Source organism: Anarhichas minor, unplaced genomic scaffold (assembly GCF_050575085.1).
Source record: "Anarhichas minor isolate MPS153535 unplaced genomic scaffold, ASM5057508v1 ptg000012l, whole genome shotgun sequence".
Taxonomy (NCBI): Eukaryota; Metazoa; Chordata; class Actinopteri; order Perciformes; family Anarhichadidae; genus Anarhichas; species Anarhichas minor.
Window position 1 is genome coordinate 4141050 of NW_027466458.1, and position 21036 is coordinate 4162085.

Sequence of the window (21036 nt, forward strand, 5' to 3'; positions counted from 1 at the left end):
TTTAATCTACAGCTTTCTGCACCAAATAATCCCCAGATGTGAATTACTGCACATCATGAAATAAGGCAGTAACATTTTTGGGAACTGAAGTTCTTAATAAATTACTGCATTTGTTACTTGCATTTAGATTAAGAATATTTGTTTCTGTTAAATGATCATAAAATATTTGTTCAGTTCAAATAACTGATGCCCATCCATAAGTAGTTCACTTCTAACGTCACGCTAACAATTCACCAAAGCAAAGCAAGATTTTTGGGAGATTATAAGGAGAACCGATGCCAGTGACTTCAGGGAGGGAAGGAGGGAGAGAGAGAGAGACATGGCACAACTCTTATTGGAGGCAGGCACTTATTTACCATCCTTAGTAGCTGAGTGTTCTTTTTATATGCTTGAGTGCAGAGACGTGCATGTCTACATGTGTACAGAAAGAGAGAGAGAGAGAGAGAGAGAGAGAGAGAGAGATTAAAGATGAGAGAAAGTAGGTCCAAAACCATGTAGGACCCTATGTCACCGTGTACGGGAGGATGTATCATAATGGCATAATAGCTTTGGTCTCACCCCTTAAGGGTTGGCTGAATCACACAATAAGAAATAGGAGATGTGACACCAGCTCTGAGCTTCTCCAAAAGGCCATGCTTCTGGAAATCACAGAGGCAGTGGTGCCGATTTTCAGGACCGTGGTTCTTAATCTAATTTTCTCCTTTTGTTCTAGTTGAGCTAATCTTTTTTGAGCTTCATTTATCTTATGAAATAGTTTCACTCTATTCAAGGTCCTGTGTTTGTGATGTGAAGCTCTTTCACTAACAAATATTCTTAACTTGAAAACACAACATGCTAAATCTCACGTCCTTTCTGTTAAAAAGAAGGAAAAAGACCAGAACGAATAAATATAAATAAATGAAGCTTGTTTGTCAAATATTTCCAAAGACTGTCAGATTAATAACAGAAGCTCCTCCCTGCATATGCTTTGCTTTAATAAACACTGGTAGGAACATTGCTTGAATACTCGCTGTCTCAAGGAGCATCTGCTTTGTGATGCAAAAAGGCACATCCTGGTGCTGGCAATCGGCTGTGGAGGTCTGAGTGAAAAATGTGTTGCTTCACTTGAGCGACGGATGGTCCTTGATGGATAGAAGAAGACAAGAAGACGGAAAGACGCAGCAGTTGAAGGATGCTGGCGATTACCCATCAGGTATCTGCTGTGTGGGAAACAGAGAGAAAACAATGCACATCTTGAAGTGTGTGTCCTGCCTTCTATTCACTCAGACGGGCGTGGAGTGGACGTTTGGAGTGGACGTCACCTGTCAGGGACAATAGTAAAAAAACAAACTCACTCACACACAAATGTCTGTGTCTCCATGTTTTTATGATCTGTTGTGCCCACTTCCATTAAATCACCTGACATGTGTTGGTGTTGTCTGGCCTCACCAATGAAATATAAAAGAAATATAGAAATAGAAATGCCTGTTCCTTTTTATACCACAATGTGTTTGCCTGACAAACACAGGCAGACATTCCTACACACACAAAGACTGACACACACACACACACAAACACAAACATACACACACTTACATGTCTTGTCTGTAAATGTAGGGCAGCAGTGGACAAGGCCAATTAGTCACACGTTAGTCAAGAGTTTCAAAGCCAGGTCACAGTTAATCATGAAGTCATATAGCAACAATAACAACAGATTGGAAAATAAAGGAGAAGTGATGTCTAATGGCATCTATAAAGAATGTCCTTTTCATACGCAAATCCTCTCAAGCTGTGGATCGGTGGAATTTTGCCGCGTTAGTGGCGGTTTCTGGTGGCACAGCTGTGTGTGGATAAATCCCACTGGGGATACTGGTCCTGTACTCGATCCAAACCTGTGAGAGTCAGTCAGTCAGTCAGTTACTGTGCACTCTAAGAGAGTGGTCAAGGGCAGTCACTGGTGTTCAGTCAGAAGTAATGGCACTTATCATCCATAAAAGGAACAGATGTTTAGATGTTGGAGATTTCTGTCTGCCGCGTTGTTGTGGAGAAGCAAACATGACGGGTGAAGCAGGAGTCAGTAGATGCCAGGAGGGTTTTACGTATAGCAGGACATCTATCGGTCACAGTTCATACAGGAGACTAATTAACCTTCAAGTCCTCGTTTATATTTCTAGAGTGGCCATTATGCAACTATCACTGGGTAAAAGCAAAACTAAAAGCTGCCTTTTCAGTATCTTACTTTTCAATGCTTCATACTGTATATTTATAGTACCCGAAACTCTGACGTAATGTTTGGTGAAATATTGCCTTTGCAGTCACAACAGCCCTTTGAGTTAAATGCACCAGTGTTTATTTCCGTGTCAACAGTGCCAAAGGTGCCATAGTTGCCTTCTTCCGTTCTTTCTTTTCAAGCCCAGTGACATTTGGCTTCACAGAGTCGATTATTCTTACAGCCAGCTGCAGAGCAGCTCCCAGGGGAATATGGAAGCTTATTCGGTGGTGCACTGGGTCTTAGCCTAAAGTATTTGTTTGTGTGTGTGTGTGTGTGTGTGCGTGAATGCATGCATCTATCTAGTTAAGCCCGGTGTGTAGGAGGACTAACTGATGAGGATAGATTAGGATGTTATGTACAGCCTGTCTCTTTCTTGCTCGCTCCCTCTTTCTCTTGTACGCTGTCTCATTTCTTCTCCAGTAACGACAGGAGAATATGTCAGAAAAGACTATGTCATCTATTTTCTCTGCTGTTCCACAATGACAATGATAACAACAGAGACACTTTGCCTCTCTAATGCTCGTTGTAGGTCAGCCAGCCAGTTGTAGCCCTTAAGTTGGAGAGTCTTGATGTGGTAAATCACATCTAGATGACATGAAACGAGGCATTTTTATGTTGATGCCACCGTGTTACAGGTGTGTGTGTAAAGTGATGGACAGAAGTATTCATGCTTAAAGCCTTAAAAAGTCAGAATCTCGGATTACACAACGCACAGAGGGAGAGTGACTTCATTCTCTCCTCAGGTTGACGTTACTCCACTTTAATAGTTGTTTGCTGCTATATTAATGCTCTGAATCTTTTGTAATGCACCTTTAAACTACTTATTAAGTGTAATGTTTTTGCAGTCAGGGGGAATATCATAACATCCACACAATGAGATGCATTCTCACGTCTCCCAGCATGCTAATGACCTTCCTTTGCCGAGTCATTCTTTAAAGTGATTCATAGAATCAAATCTGGACCTTGTTTGCTGGCTACTGCACTGTTCCACAGCTGTGCCGATATTGCTTTTGTATTCAGAAGAGTGCATCGCGATTCAGGTGAATGAGATGTAGAGCACGTAATCGGATGTTGTTAACCTCCTACTTCAGATAGCAGGAGGAAAAGTGGGGGATCAAGTGTGAAAGGTTCTTCATTTGTATGTGGGGCAGGGGGGAAGGTGAGGGCAATTTAATTAGTCAACAGGTTGATGTGGGAGAACTCAGACAAGTGTTGCTTGTTGTATTGTCCATGCACATTGTGTTGTTGCCCAGCCAAGTGTGATTTAATGGAGTAATATGGATGGTGAAGACAATTGTAGTGATTGCTGATGGTTGATGATGTGCTCTGGGCTTATTTGTGAAAAGTTCCAAGAAGTTAAAAAACAAATTCTGCTGAATGTCTTTTGTCTTCACAGAATTGCCACGAGCACTCTTCCTGTTCTGTCTTGTCGGCCAGCTTGCACTCTTCATATTGTTTTACATACCTTATGTCTGAACTTTTCCTCCCTCTCTCTCTCTCTCTCTCTCCCTCTCTCTCTCTCTCTCTCTCTCTCTCTCTCTCTCTCTCTCTCTCTCTCTTTTCTACAGTGCGGCAAAGGAGCAGAGAACTTTGACAAGTTCTTCACACGCACTCAGCCGCAGCTCACACCGCCAGATGAGCTGGTTATCGCCAACATCGACCAGGCCGAGTTCGCAGGGTTCTCTTTCATCAACCCGCAGTTTGTAAACCCGGTGCTCAATATCAGCCTATGAGAAGGATGGGGAAACCTCCCCGAAGAACCTCCCTGCTCACTGCCACCCACTTAAAGCAACCGCCAACCTGACGTCTGACCACAACTTGATCTAGGCCCGCTATGAACCTTTATGTATTGGTTTTATTTGTAAGCAGCATTCTAGGGCATGCATATTTGCTCTGTACAATATATAAAGTATATAGAGTATAATAGTTTTCTTTAGTGTAATGATGAGCAGGATGTCCTTCCTTACCGCTGCCATTTGTATCAAAGGGTTACTACGACTGAAGGCACTCAGACAGAAGGGTGTCGAGCTTTATTTATCTACGCCACCGTATGATGAAATTTAGAGAATAAATGAATCTATGCCTTTATATGATACAAGCAAGATAATATTAAAGGGGCATTCAGCTACAATACCATTTTAGGCATGGATTAACTGATTCTGAGAAAGGGTTTCATGCTTACAAATGGATAAACATTATGATCTACAGATCCAGTTGGTGAGTCACAGTTTGTTTCCATAATTATCACAATGCAGATGTTATGTAATGACCTGAACAACACTGGCATAAGGCAGTGTAGACGCGATGGCCAAATATGAAGGGCAGGTGGTGCAGGCGTTGAAACAGCACCTCATGAATCAAAATTTCCTGCATCATGTTTACAGTTTTCTTCCCCTTCGATTTCATGGTGACGGTATAAAATTCTATTTTAGTACAATTTGATTCTAGCCAGTAGCAAATCAACTCAAAAAACAGTTAATTAGATGATATGCAGCCTGTAAAAATGCTGATACGTGAGACACGTAGGTATGAAAGTGTGTCAGGGATGGTTCCAATTCTTAGCTTCTTATCATAACTGTTATCACCCTACCTGCTTTTAAAAGTGACATTTCACACACCTATTTTCTAGCCCTTTACTTAAGCTGCAGATTGTATACTTCCCTTAATAATTTTGTGGGCACTATGTGAACACAGTAATCATTTTAGTACGTGGGCAGTGGCAGAACATTCTTATATCTACCGTAGGAAAGAAAATCAAAGCTAAAATGTTTACAGTTTGTCATGTTTTAACCGCTGTCACTGTCCCATGCTATGCCCATAAATGCAATTAGTCATAAATGTCTCAACAGAAGCAGTAAAGACGTTTTGATAAACTGTTTTTTTTTTTTTTTTAATATAACATGATATACTTGTGTATTAACCATCCAATGTTATACTGCATACAGTATCATGTGAAGATGAAAAACATTTGTTTTCTTAGATACAGAAGTTGCAAATCAAAAGGAGCATTTCTTCTGACAATGCTTTGTTGTCCTGAGAACAAACCCATCCTTCATTAGGAGTATGTCGGCACAATCATCAGTAGTCAAATCATTTGTCTGCATCTGTTTAGATTTCTTTCAATGTCTTTAAAAATAGATTAATTTTGAACTCCCCTCCTTTTTGGCGATCTCGTACATATTTTTCCATTAGATCAGATAAATATTTGATTGTGTCTACTACCAGTACATAACTCCTTTGTAAATAATCATGAGTTATTTAAAAAGAGTATAGCAAGTTACAGTTTTTATACCAACACCTGAATGTGCTTTTGTTACATTAATTATATAAACCAATATTTGTATGCGTAAAGAAAAATGAAACGACTAAGAAAGTAACCCAGTACAGATCAACTTTGTAACAGCTGGATGTCTTTAATAGAGTCCAGATTTAGCAAGTTGTGAAACGTATCTGTTCTACTTGTTTTGGCAGATTTATCAACACGTTTATGTTCTTTATTCATATTCAATAATTTTGACTGCAAATTGTGTGTTGATTGGATGTCTCTGGCTGTTGACCGTCCCTCTGTATCTGCATGCTGTTAGTAGGCACCATTCATGCACGTGATCGGCTGAAGGCTGCATGCTACAAAGTATAAAGGTCGAGCCTTTGGAAGCAGAATGTTTGATTCTCAGAAGATATATTTAAGGTGGAGTGTCACTGTAAGCATAGCTCTAGATTGGCTAGATTGAATGTGGCACAGTCACAAAGCACAGTCCTGTAACTCAAGAGTGCTGATCTTAGACTCAGCTAGAGGCGATTGCAAGATTGTCTAACTACAAATTATAAGTCAAGTTTCAATGACGCAGTCTTGCAACAGTAATGAAACACCAAAGTCCTAATGCTCAGGCAGATTAGTACTCTGTGTGTGGGGAACAACAGTGATTTTGCCAAAAGAATACAGATTGCTAAAGAACACGGAGTAGACGTTCATTACAGTTTATTAATCTCAATAGATACTAATTCTAAAGCTACTTTTCAAAAGACTTTCCTGAGACCTAGTCCTGATTAGTGGTATTTTCTGTAGAAGCTTGATATATGTACATTATGGTCCCTGGTTTCTTTTGCCTTTTCCTTTTTTAGGGTGATGTGGAACACTGATTCTAGATCAGTGGTTGAGCTGTGACTGCTCGTTGCTAGACCAGTGGGACCACTCGCTCTTTAGTGTCTCATGAATGTGGTTTATGTTATAATCTTCATGTTGTCACGTTGTAAAATGTTAGTTTCTCTTTTCGTTTGTTTGCTGTTGCTGTTTGTTGTCGCAGTCCGTGTTGTCGGTTTTATTTCTCCAGCTTCTGCTCAGAAATTCAGGAATGTTTTAAATGATATATCACGTTAGAAAACTCCTGTCTGACTGATAGAGATATAGGAACTTTTGAAATGTTTGTACATTTTTTCTCTCTCCATGTGTTTCTAAGAGTCTCCTACCGTGTTTCCTATAGTATAAATATAACCTTTTGCATGTGCCAAACCTGGAGATCGCCAGAACCCGACAATAGCAGCGTTGCACTAGCTGTAGTCACATGGATGACTTCTTCTTTGTGGCAGCTTCTCCCTGGGCTGAGACCTGCCTGAAGCCACACCTACTGCAAACATATAGCATGCTGCCATGAGTATACCAGTGCACATTGTGTCAGTACGCTTTACAATTCCGGTCAGTTTGATAAACGACTCATCATACACGGTACTAGGTTCTCCTGCCTCTCTAGCCTTGGGCAGAATTGTGTCTGAGAAACATTGCAACTTGTGGAGCATTTGATTTAACACCACAGTGAATTTCACAGAAGTGAGGGGGAAATATTCCTTGTACAGACTCGGAGTTTACTCATCAACAGTCTTGCCCTTGCCTGAGCCTCTCTTGCACCTCTGTATGTGCCGATTGAATAGATCTATCCCTTTAATAGAATCTCTGAGTACTTGCTTTCCAAACTTAAATAATGTTTTCAAAAAGCCACAGTCGGTGTGAGCATGAAAAAAAAAGATGACTTACTCTTCCCTTGTGTGCCTTTCCCAACTTGAACAGATATACTGTACATCTTCTTCGTAATCTTCATCTCCTTGCTCTGATCTAAACTCTACTCAATGTTTACGCCATACCTTTACTCCACTTACTGGAGCTTTAATCCCCTGTCAAACGAGCCTAGTTCAGTTTCTACTTAAGCCATGTTAGTGTTTCAGCATATCTCGCAAATGAATGAATGTGAATAAAAGTAAATAAGGAAAAAAAATATTTGCACGCTTTGTTCAAACAAATGGTCTGAAAAACTGAAATTTAAGCACATTTTCTTGACTGACGCCAATAACCTTTACAGCCATAAAACTACAACTTGACTGATCCTCCTACGTCTACGTGCTTTTACCTTTACCTCCCTGTGCCTATTAATGACTGATGTAGTGAGCTATTGAATACATGTATCGACAATATCAAAGGATGGTCTCCGGGGAGCGAATGAACAGGTGATTGGTTGGATTGAGTTGACTGAACGACAGGATAGATGATCATGGCTTGTTTGAGGGACGACCCCTGTGCCTCGTCGTATTAAACCGCCCCTCCTTCGTCGTCTCATGTGCGCCCACGTTCACTTCACCTGTTCCTCTATTCCTCAGTGCCTGGGCCAAGTCAATCCATCATCTTATCGACAGTGTGCTCCTCTTCTCACCCTTTAAATCCCACCAGGCCAGGAAAGCAGTTCATTTTTTTATTTTTATTTTTATTTTATTGCTATATTCCCTCAACACAGGCATGAATTCTACCCTTCCCTCCTCTCTGGTCGTTCCCCAAATGCACCATGAGAAAGGAGTTGGCCAAATGTATTTGGTGTTTTACTTTGTTTACATTCTTTTTGATGTCCTCACCTTTTTGTTATTAATTTAATTGATTAGGATGGCCAGAAGATAATGAAGTAACTTTTTAATGGGAAGATTTGATCTTTAATGGAAGGCTTTAAGAGAGAGGTCTGGTATGATTTGATGTTTTTTTTTTTTCAATTGGCATTTCTTACAATTCTCCTTTTAGGTTCCCGATTGCTTAAGATGAATCTTGTGTAACGTCTTTCTTCTTTGTAGCTATAGTCATTATGCTCCGCTTTGTCCTGTTTGCTGTGAAATGAGAGAGTTGAGGTGAACTGCCATCTTTTTGGCCGTACAGAGCACAGGATCAATGATGTGCGGGAATGCCTTATCCCTCAACCCATACAGCAACATGGTCTCTAGCTCTCCTGTCTTGTTCCTTTATTATCTCAGCATCCCTGTCCTTGTACATAAATGACTTACAGTAGATACCTTCATAGACTGAAAAAGAAAGAATTATATTGTATTTTGCAAATGGTGTATGTTTGTTTTCTCCCCCTGTCGGCCTGAAACCTTTAAAATGAGTCTGAGCTACTTACCTTGTAATTGATTGTGTCATTTGTACCTAATGTATGATAATGCAAATTAAAAAAAGGAAAATTAGAAAGATTCTTCTGCAAGTGAGTTTTTTTTTTGCCATTTGTGACTTTAAAATGAATCAGCAAATGATGTTATGTTAAAACATACTGTATCTTGTGGCTTTCCTGTTCTACAGTTTGGTGCAGATCAACCAGGGGAGGTTCATGTTGATCTATTTTCAGAGATGACACCTGACACATCACCTGTCAGGTTTCCTCATTCAAAAGTTTCTTGGCAGATACACTGGCAGGAGTTTGATTTTATTATACAGTAAATCAACCATTGCTGTAGCAGAAACATTGCTATTAATTAAATGGATAGATGTTGTCACACACAAACACAAAAACAAAGAGAGCTGAGCCTCCCTTTATTGTGTTGCACTATGTTCAATAGTAGACACGATTGTGAGTTTTACTCATACCAGTACATCCAGTTCAGCTTTCATATGTGTGGGTGTTTCTCTGCATCATTATGATCTTGGATGGGGCATGTGAGAGTGTGTTTTGCTATACATATGCAGAGGTGTGAGTTTGTGTGGGGGTTCTCGCTCGATTCTGTGCATGTTCCAGGCTTCTTCATTAGCTGAGCTCGAGTCCTGGTGAAGGTAGAGCGGTGTTAGTGATGGAAGACAATAGTGTAGCAGTCACTACACAACAAGAAGGAGCAACGCAGCCCGGTTGCCTGACTGACACGGCAAGATTGCTTCTAGATTTCCCCTGAATTAGGCTGTGAGCACACCTGCGGCTTTCCTTTTAAGCAAGAGGAGGATTTATGTGGAGCCCAAATGGCTAAACTGAATTTTTAGGAGCTTAGCCCAATTGTCTCCTCACTAAATACCTGCCACAACATACAGGGGATGAAGCGTTTCTTAACAAGCAAACAGATGCAGACGTGACGATGCGGTGCTTCCCTATAGCAATAGATTATAATGTAACATCTGTTGTTAATTTTTCTCATAGGCAGCATCCTGTTGCTTTTTTGCCACTATACATAACTTCAGATTCTTCACAACTCACTTGATAGCTTTAATCTTACTGATGTTTTCTCAAACAAGGGCCCATAATTGCTGCTCCTTCCTGCCAGGTAGCCAATGTACTAAATGGTGGCTTAGAGTAATTAGAAGAGGTTTGCACTCCTCGCTCTTCTTGTCGCTCTTGTCTTAAAAGTCAAATAACCCTGAGAGCCCATACGTACTTGACTTAAAGGAACAGTAGCATTAAGGGGGATCTATCGGCAGACCGCTCTGCTGGACATTTAGCACTATAAACTATATATAAGAAGTCGTCTTAGTCACATATTGGTTTGTGGACTGCTGTTTTGAAGTCTTGAGTTCAACATTTTGGCCGTCGCCATCCTGGATTTCTCCAACCAGACGTGACGGTGGAGCTAAGTACAACCGAACACTGAATAAGACTATTTTAGGCAACCAAAAAAAATTACTAACACCTTTCATGAAGTGAAAACACACTGAGAGGGTTGAAGTCGTAAGACGATAACACAGACAACTCCCAGACCAAACAACGACGTGGGATTGACCTGTCAATCAAGGTAAGGCATCCGGCGTAAAACCTATGCCAAATCAAATATACAGATCAAGAAATCACATTTCAATACCAGGTTTCCAACTAGATGGAAATAAATAATCCGCTGTGGCAACCTCTAACGGGAACAGACCAAAGAAGAAGACGGAGAGTGAGCCCTCTATATTTACATAAGGAGCAGGTCGGCTTCACCGAGCTGGCAGTTTCTATAGCAGCCCAGAACGGATAAACTAAACACTGGCTCTAGATAGGGTCATTGGCGTTCTCACGTATTCGCGACAGCCACCGTACTTTTCTGAAGTTTCAGTTGGTTGCAATATGCAACCTCCCCACTAGATGGCACCAAATACGACACACTGGCCCTTTAAATAAGAAAATATGCATCAGAAAAAGTCTCTGTCAGTCCAATTGTATTTAATTGAAACAACTTTGTAAATTAGATTTAAACCTGGATTTCCTCTCTCCTTAATTGTAATGTTACTGCAATGCAGACACATACTGTACAAAATTACTGCAAAAAACAAACAAGCACGTGTTTATTCTTTGACGTGTTTCAGGCAATGCATAGCTGCCATGTGATTAATAAAGGAAGTCCTGCAGTGTGTTGGCTGTGGAACCAGCTGGTGTGCAAGCATTTGTTTAACCCCTTATATGTTTCAGGCCACTGGTTTCTCTCATTCGGCCTCTTATTACACAACTAGACAAATACACACACATGCATGAACACACATGTTCAGTGTTTCTTGAGCTGTTGTAAGAATTGCAAGAGCGAAGTCATATACGACCAAATTGTCTTGCTGTGTGAGATGTTCTGGCCTTAAGTAAAACAGATGCATTACCATTACAGTCTGATAAACATTAGCATCTGTGTGAATAATGACTATAAGCCATGGTGTTTTACAGAAGCTGTATGAATGATTCATGTTTGATGTAAAACAAAAACAAAAAAATGATAGTCCGAGTCTACTTGTAATCAGAATTGTGTCGAAATTCTTGTAGACAAGAGACCCTGATTTACAAAAGGATTTGTTTGTTCTTAAATTGCACAATTCTCTCTCTCTCTCTCTCTCTCTCTCTCTCTCTCTCTCTCTCTCTAAGAATATTTGAAAGTTCAGTGAATAGAACAATACCATGGGCAGGTTATGGAGTTTAATATTTAAAGCCTTCCTCTCGCTTCGCCTTGATATTTGATTGTCAAAGCGCTGGAGAAAAAAAGCAGAAGAGAGAATATGTTTGCTGAAGCAGTATAAAATGATGAAATGCTTGAGGCAAAAGTTTATTCAGAGAGGTTAGTTGATGCAAAATGGGACGAGAAAGGTCCTGATTGCCTTCCTGTGAGGTCGATGAGGTTATGTGGAAAGGCAAGTCAGAGCCATGCTGACACCATGCTGCCTCTTCATTCGCTCCTGATCTTCCGGGAACAGAATGTGGTGGTTAATCATACAGTTCTCACACGCATTGGATCCACCAGATGCTCCTAAATGACTGAATGGATGTCCATATGGTCAGAGACGGTTTGTGCGGAATTTAGTCTGACAGCAGCGCAGGCTCTCTTTCAATCTGTGACCAAACCATGAAACTCTCACATTTAAGAGAAATGTTGCTTTGTTTATTAAATAGATAGGCTACAGCTTTTATTTGTCCAGACAATGTTTTGTGCAGTTACAGAGGGTTCCTGACCGCATGTGGAAACACGTGAGAGACTAAACACATCTGTTTCCACATGAAGTGTGAACCAGATGCTACATATATGTGATTAAGAAGTGGCAATACAAAAGAAGGAACCAAAGCCACTGAATGATTCTGTTGAACGCTACTTTTCTTTGGCAGACTATTCCCTTCGGTTTTTGAAGGCACAGCATGCAAAATCCAAATGAAACCACAGTTTGTGTCTCAATGGGGAAGCCAATTCAAGGGGGCAGAAACATAAGGGAAGAATGTGAGGAAATAAAATACAAAGACTGCCAAAAAAAAAAGGCTTCTCACCAGAGTTAACACTCATTATTTTGTGTCTTCCTACTGCAGCCCAATTTTTTTTGTTGAAGTAAACACAGCCATCTTTGCTGTGTTACTATAGCAATTGAAGGCTGGCTACATGTTGTGATATTAAAATAGAATTTTGCACAGAAAAGTGATTTTTGGGAGCTGTGAGGGAGCTCCACTCACTCCTGCACCAGTCAGCTGAAAAGCTCCTTTATTTATCAGTTAAGTTGAACATTTGTTTTGGGGTTATGTCACATGTTGTCATTTAAACGGAGGATCGACTTTAGTTGATTAAAACATTTGCTTAGTTAATTCAAGTATTTGTTTTATTGTTTTGTGATGGCTTTGATTTACCAGGTTGAGGATGGTTGTCTCATGTAGGGGCACATCACATGCAGGCCCCATGCAGTATTGTTTAATCATTTGGCTTTTTTTTGTCTAAGAGCTAGAAAGGGCTCCTTTATGTCAGTGAGTTTCTCTAGTTATTGTGGGCCAATTGATGCCATTTGTTCTATGTACAGTATATTGATATTAAGAAAAAAAAGCAGAGCTCTGAACCAAGTGCCTGGTATGTAGTGCTGGCTCCGATCCTGATCAACAGGGATGGAAGTTGCTCACCCTAACAGCCTGGCTTGTGTTTACAACCTTGTTTATAGCCAGCATGCACTAGGACGACTCAGTGACATTTTCTAAGTCACAGTCAGACTGCATTGTAATGACATGTAAAAAACACCTTGTACTTTTCCTGTGCTCAGTTTTGCATACAATATATGTTGTGCATTTCAGAAACGGTATGAATTTAGGCAGGAAGTCAAATTCTAAAGGTCCGTGCCACCTAAAACAGCGCAATGTTTGATTTTCAACCCACAATCTGCAGCAAACCTGGCGCCTTCATGGTTGTATTTGGTTGCAGCCATGACCTCATTCAAACTAGTATTACCACATCACGCGCACGCAGCATCTCCCCACTGTCCTCCGCACACCCCAAGAGAGTTGGAGTTGGGAGCCACGTGCTACGCTGTTAGTATTGCCTTGGATAGTAGTGGTGCGTGAGCTACGTAGGCGCGAGTCCCGTCCGCCACAACAAGGCTTATCGCGCGCCAAACCCGAGACGACACGGACTGACTGACCGGGGAGAAACAAGAGGAGAAAGGCCAAAGGAAGAGGGAGAACGGTGCTTTCCTCGACAAGTCTTCTTCGTGAAGGTAATGTATAGTTTCCCCTGTTTTTTTCTTAAGTGCGTTTGCGTCCTAGTCGACATTTTGTGCAGAGAAACGCGCTGTTGTAGTTTCTCACACACCACGGAATGCTTTGTTTGGGTTTTTTTCATGCTGGTTTGCATACTTATAATAGTAAAAAATAGACATTTCCTTTGCACTCGTGATCAGAAGTTGAAGCTTTTATTAACTTGCATTCATTTACTTTACCCACATTTCTATGTGAAGAGTGGAGTTCACTCATAAACACACGGGATATGCTATTCGAGATATAATGCTCTTTAGTTTGAAGAAAGAAAAAAGTCTTGTGACACAAATACTTATGTTTAAGATGAGAGAGAACGGAAAGAGGAGTAAAATAGAGCTGCTGGGAATCAAATTACCACATGTCGTCTAAAACGAATGAAAATACGTTCAGGCTTCAATTCACTTTGGATATTCCAGCGCCAACAGAGCGGTGTCTACACGGGCTTTCAATGAGTTCGCTCCCTCTGCATTCTTGTGTAAAAACACTCTCAATGGACTGCGTTCATTATTGACTCACTGTTCAGCTGACGAGTGCTTCAGCACCGCGGACAGCGATTTGAGCTCGAGCCAAAGATTAAACGGGAGGCGTAACAAAGGGCTCGCTCTCACTACTTCACAGATGCCTGATAACTACAATTATGCATTAAAACTATTGACGTAAATACTTCGATGCGTCACCGACATGTTATGTATTATTCATAATCCGTATATATAGATTTGCTTTTCTGGAGATGTTTCTTATTTAGGAGGCTACGTGCCCTGTAATCATATCAGTGAGTGGAAGTTCTTTCTTTCCTTTTTACCACTGCAACACTATGGTAGTTATGGTGTCATCTGGAGGTAAACAGGGCTCAACAAATGTAGCCCACAGGCCTGCTTGGCTGACATCCAGTCCTCAGTGTGTCAGCCAGCCAAACACATCCTGTTCTACCATACATTTAGACAGAGATAGTGTGGGCTGCAGGGGATTATTGTTCAGCAATTGCAGAACAATAACTGTGTCACAGTTCAATACTTGCTGGCAACTCTCACCCTCTCCGGATGAGCGCTGTTGTTGACTTGTTGCTAATGGGTTGTGCATGATATCTGGACTTTATTTTGAAGTAGTTCAGACTGTGACTCAACGATGGAGAAACGCCACTTGTGTTGTGACATTGCATGTGGTTTCAATTCAATCTTTAAAAAGTTACATTTGTACTAATTGGCTTCGTTTTGTTGTAAAAACCTTTCAGTTTTAAAACAAAAACTCAAAAAGGTTAAAACATGATACAAATGGAAGTCTGTTGACCTACATGTAAACCTGGCTGTTTTGGTTAGATGCTGTACTTGACCGTTGCAGGCATTGCTTTCATCTTCATGCAGAATCTTATCTGTGTTGTCAAAAGCTCAACTACTGACTTGAACCACTTCATACAAGTCTTCGTGTGTCCATTGGTCCTGTCATTATAATAATGCCTTCTTCCTCAATTTTTTCCGCCACCCTTTGCCTCGTTAACAGCAACACCACGGTTTACAGTTTACCAATCTTTCACTAAGCACAGGAAACAAAGCATTGCCTGTAGCCTCCGCCCACTCTCTTGACTGTGCCTCGCTGGTTCCAGTGATCGCTCAGACTCATAGGAACGTCCTGATGGGAATATCCTCAAAAAGTAAACACGGTGCTCTCTGGTGATCACAGCTGAGGGAGTTGCTCAATTTGAAAGTGTGACAATGATCCGCTTTTTAGTTTGAATTTAGATTGGACATATAAAGCACTGTGACTGCACACAGACCCTGGTAGTCTGGGAGTCTTACAGGAATTGCAGTTTATTCTGGATGTAGACCAATGACTTATAGTAGAATGGTGTGAAAATGTATATCTTCCGGTCACATTTAAACATCTTTATTCTGCGTTTGTGTGCCTGCATGACTGCGTGTAATATGTCCTTCAGATATTTTGTTCTATAATCTTCTGTCATGTTTTTCTGTCTCAATGTTTCTGCTGTTTTCCTCTGTCTCCGCTCCGGCATGTAAAAACGCACTAAGAAATAGGACGCCTTGTTTTGGGACTCGCTCATCAGTCCATTCATGCTCGACTAATTTCGGAGGCCTCTCTGTATAGTGTTGCCTGGCGACAGGGCCAAGTCGAGCACTTATAAACGGGAGACTTGTTCTCAAAACAAATACGGAAAAATAGATGTGAGTGCTGCGGGTCACAGTTTATTTCGTGCCAGAGTCTGTCGACCCTTTTAGAGATCACTACTGTGCCACTCACTCGTGTTTTATTAGATTAAATACACCCGCCTGTCATCTTTGTTACAAATATGCCTACGTGGAATCAGTAATTGTCCATTATGTACACAAAGTTTAAGTAAAGCAAACAGCCTTTTGTTCAGCCTTCCATCTTCACGGTTATCTCTGATCATCAGAAGATATTAAAACGCAGAGAACAAGCTGAGTGACAAGCCCTCTGTACACTTTCTGATCACGATACTGTATGAAGGAATACGCAGGGGATGACAGCTCAAAGCAGAAACCATTTGCTAAAACGCATAAGGGAACTGCCTTTAGTACAGCATGAAAGGCGTGGGCTATAACCAGAGCTGCCCCATCAAATTAAGATCATCTGGCATTACAGACGTAGTGCATTTTAATGCAGTCTGCTCTAGTGTCTTGCAGGCGAGGGAAGAGAACACTCTCTACATGGGGTCAGCTGTTTCAACTGTTAATACGCAAATGTGTTGCAACATTTAAAAGCAAGTTGACTGATTTTTTGCCCTCGATCTTGTGATTCCACCGTGGAGAAGAGCTGAGAATATGACACGCAAATTTTCACTTCATCCTCTGTCTCGACAGCTCACACCACCACCAACACCTCGCTCCACTGTTCGCCAGATGATGTGTTGTAAGTCGTCTGGCCTACAGCAGAGGTTTGTGTTTTCTCATTTTTGGTAGGCATGCCTTCAAGGGAGGGCTGATGCATCTCCAAAATTAGACCACTGAGAAATCATTCTAGCTTGTTGCCTAATTTACGTGTTTTCTTAGGCCATTGATTACATTCTACAAGCCTTTATATTCTATATTCATTTTGCCCAAAAAATACGATCTAAAACTTAATGTAACATTACGGGTCAGCTATGTTCCTGCCTTCTTTTGACCGATTGCAGATGTGAAGCGCCCTGGACATCTGTGTTTCATCAGCTGCTCTACAACAGTTGAAATGGGCTGGAGACATCTGTGTTACTCTTTTTCTATTGTACTCAGAACCTGTGGTATTTTTGGAAGTGAGCTGTTTATTAGATCAAGGATGACAGGGGGTTAGGTCTACGTAAACAAAGTAGATGGAAGAGGAACGCTCTACTTTACTCTAGCAGTGGTGTGCCTCTGCCCTACTTGATGCCAGCGTGGCCTCCAGACCCCTAGTGGCTTTGTCCAGCATCACATCATAATGGATGAAAATGTAAACTATATCCTTTTTAAGGCAAATCATTTTTGATAGATGTTTTTACACATTTGAATATTCTAAATATTCTGTAAAAAAATGTGTGATGATAGTTTTGTAGTTTTGAGTTTTTGGTTAAGGTAGTTTTTGTTTTTGCACACGAGAAACACATCTGAGGATGACCGTAACAAAGCTTCTGCTTAATGAATCGCCATGTTTAGGGAGGAGGGGCCTCTAGTCTGGTTGCAGATTCAAACAGGTTAAAAGGAAATGCTGATGTCTATGCAGGCGAGAGGGTGTTTTGTCTATCCCTTTGCAGGCAGAGAGGGACTACAAGGCTCTTTTGTTGGTCGCAGTGTCTTTGAACATTTAATGAGAAACATTTCTCAATAATAATAAAAACCTTTTTCCCAACCGAGATCAGTCACTCTATATAATCCTTTAGTCATCCTACTCAGAAGAATGAGCAGAATTATTAGTATTCATGAACGCATGCGTGTGTGTGTGGTTCTCATCATGAAACTGCAATACACACGTGACCCTTTTGTGTTTAACTTTGTGAAACGTAAGAATTAGTTTTATTTTTAGGCCTGCCTGGTCTCACTCCCAGGATGCCAAATACCGGCGCTTGGGCACTCTGCCCCTCAGCGTCTTGATACCGACGCACAAGGCTTTCAACTAACTCCAATGTCAACCCGACAGTGCCATTCTAGAAGCTCAGAGCAATGGACATAGTATAAAGAGCAAGAAGTCCACTGTGTGAAACCAAAAGTTGAGTGACTTATTGATTGTCTTGTGTCATGTGACACTACGCCACTGACTCACATAATTTAAGCTATTTTAAGCCAAACCATGATGTCTTTTCCAAGTGGTTTTTTTTTTTTGCTGTTTTTTTTTGCTGTTTTTTTTTTTTTGCCAACCACCATTACACAACAATAAGCACAAAACTTCTGCATCAAGATACTCTGCAAAAGACTGGCATTGTTATAATGGCGGTTGCGGCTTCTGTCCCCAAGCAGCAACTAATGACGAGTAAGGATGAAGGTCTGTTGGCCAGGCGTGATTAAAGTGAAATTGAATGTGACGAGAAGTTGTGACAGTTGTGACAATACTAATTTAAAGTAAATAAAAGTACTGAAGTACTCCAATTGACTAGAGTTTGGTGATACAAGTATTTCGATTTAGGAGACACAAATGCAGTTTTTACATTTTACCCATCTTCTGTTAGAGATGAAAGAACTCCTGTTCTGAAGTACACTGGTGAGGTGCTTTGATAACAAAAAGTGTATAGCTGTTATTGATTACATAGTGTTTTACATAAACTACATGTAAAACAATAAGAAACAGCAATTATTTTTTAATGAAGCATGTTAATCCTTGTTTGACTTTTTTCTACAGGGCTAGCAAAATAGATTTTTTGATGCACTTCTGGACGGTGAAAACAGTTATTCTGAAGCCCTGCCCCAGACACACCTGGCAGAGATCTGCACTGAAGAAATGTCCAAAAAAGATCACATCTTTCCACGATAGGGAGGTGGTCAGTAAAATGACAATGACAAAGATGACAACCACCAAAATCGTCCAATCAACAAGTTCCCTGTCAGTCTATTTGACTTCCTGGTTACTTATCTTGGTTGGTTTGTAAAAAGTCTGTGTAAACAATCGGAAAATAACTAAAATACAACATGTGCAATGTTGGTCCAGACCAAAAGAACCAAACTGCAGATGTGAAAGCACCGTTAGATGTCGATATAAAGGGGGAATCTGGTTTTGATTCATTTCTAGCTTTGGACAATAAATATATGTATTTATTTATTAGGTGTCAGGCTGTCTTGACCCATTCTGGCTTCAACCATGTAATAAAGTTCTTGTTGAAACCCTTTGGCAACAACTGTTGCAACAATAATCAGCATTTGTTTGATCAATGGGTCACAGAACAGCAGCTGTATGTTGCAGCAACATTATTCCAATGACTGGATTTATAACACATAACAATTCACAAGTTTAAATTTAAATTCAGATTAAAATAGTAATGTTACATAAATATCAATGATGACCAGAGTCGTGCCTCTTGTCCTCAAGATGTAGCTTGATGCTAAATGACTGAAAATAGAGGCATGCACATTGCAAATGAATGGGCAGTGATTGCACCACTGTCAAAAATAGCTGATGTTAAACGATGGTGCTTTGCCATTAATGCTGGTCCTTTGTGCTTAAGTGAACTCTGATTGCTTATACATGCATCCCAACTGCTTCCAATCACCATCAGTCCAGTCTCAAGAGACAGGAAAAAATACACTTATTTATAGCTAAAAATAGATTAGAGTTTGTGTTCTTTTTTTCTTCTTTTGTTTTCTGTCGGCTGTATGACCGTAGTCATGAATCATGACATGTTCTGGATCAAGGCTATTGTCAAACTCTCAAACTCTCATATCGTAATTTAAAGGGGTCAAATATGCCTCGGCCTGTTAGCCACAGGTTATCTTAATAATACTTATATTACTTATATTACTTATCTGAGTAATAACATCTTAAAACATGTGTGATGGCGCCTATATACATATGCACATCCAGGATAAACTAAGTCATATCTCCACAGGTTAAAAAGTTTTCCAATTTTGAAAGAGATACATTTTAATTTCAACTTCTGAAACAAGGGTTTCACCAAACGGGGACAAAACGGATAAACACTAACATAGGAAGAAGAGAAATGGATTCAAGATAAAAAAGAAATAACTGTGCACTGTGTGCATGTGAAGACCATACACATCTTATTAATGGTGTGTGTTGGACTTGCAACAATAGTCTTCTTGGATTTATTTCCCTTTGTATGTAAGAAGTAGGGCAACTGGCTTTACATTCCTTAGAGGAATGAGGTCTGGAGCCTGCACAGAATATAAACATTGAACACAATTTAGCCATACAGATACAATTTGATGACTCGTTTGTCTTTTTTTCTATGGCATCCCATAGATTTTATGATTCTATATATTTGCATGGTGTGGCCCAGAATGAAACCATCATACACTGGTTCTGCATTGCAAGCTGGCAGATGTGTGGAGATCTCCCGACTTCTTCTTTCTACTGAGGCTTTACATCCAGTCGTCAAAAAAAAGCCATGAATCTTATGACAACTTGACACATTCACTCCATCTTTCCAGTCTCCCAGTGGGTGCTCAATATGGCAGCCCACTGAGAACTCATTATGTAAAATCAATTCCTTTTCGACACATATCCAAAAACATATGCCAAACTCCCCAGCACTCCAGCTTCCGGCAAACGTTGGCATCAGCTAGCATACGAAACAGATCCATCGCTTTGTGTGTCGAGCGCACACACTCATATGCTGACACATACTGTACACCATCTGCACTGCTGCTTCTGCATCACTAGATGTACCAGAGCGGAAGTGGATTCATATGAGATATCAGTTGTGTGATTATAGCAGAAAGTGTAGAAAAAGCAGTCTTACAATTCTCTTTTGAACATTATTGGTGCATATTTAAATGAAAAACTTTACATAATATTTTTCCCCACTAAGTCTTTGGCCCAGCACAATGTGGTTATTCAAATTCTAATGAGAGACTTGGAGGAGAGGGGATCGTTCCCAGATTTCTTTCTCAGCGAAGAGGAATAAAGTCCTTTTGTTAAGGATATTTATTATCACATTCCCAATTATTACTTTCCATTCATTTCCAACTCATCTCTGACTAGAGTCAGCTGTGGCAGATCTCCATTGTAACTTGAATTAAGATCAAACAATAACCCTCCATCCAGCAACCCACATACCACCCCGAAACTATTATCCCACGGTCATGCATTGATCATATTGTGAAGGGTTTTTTATTACAGCGATTAGATGACCGTTTACAGTGTTTTAAAGAAAAGCATGACTCTAGTCTATTTTTTTCTTTTAGGGGACAGCATGTACAAGCCATGCACTCAAAAACAAGTTTTATTTTTTTGAAATGTTTTTCTCATTTGTTTCCTCCACTTTTTCAATGTTCTGTTTTATGATAACTTGCTCCCCTCTATGTTTGGGGAACTTGGTGAGGATGCTTTTCTTTCTTCCCCCTCACCCAGCTCCCCTTTCTGCCGGCGGCACCCCCCTGTTGTTGAGGCCGTGGT

The 21036-nt window shown here is 40.5% G+C and overlaps 1 protein-coding gene across 2 annotated transcripts in view; it reads left to right on the plus strand.

Annotated features, from left to right (window-relative positions):
- The window catches only part of prkcaa (protein kinase C, alpha, a), a 125404-nt gene extending 116655 nt beyond the window's left edge, over nucleotides 1-8749 (plus strand). For both annotated transcript variants that reach the window (XM_076090335.1, XM_076090336.1), the window contains one exon: nucleotides 3820-8749. In XM_076090335.1, the coding sequence (XP_075946450.1) occupies nucleotides 3820-3984 (165 nt within the window). In that variant the 3' untranslated portion in view covers nucleotides 3985-8749. The remainder of the gene's footprint in view (nucleotides 1-3819) is intronic.
- Nucleotides 8750-21036: the final 12287 nt, after the last annotated feature.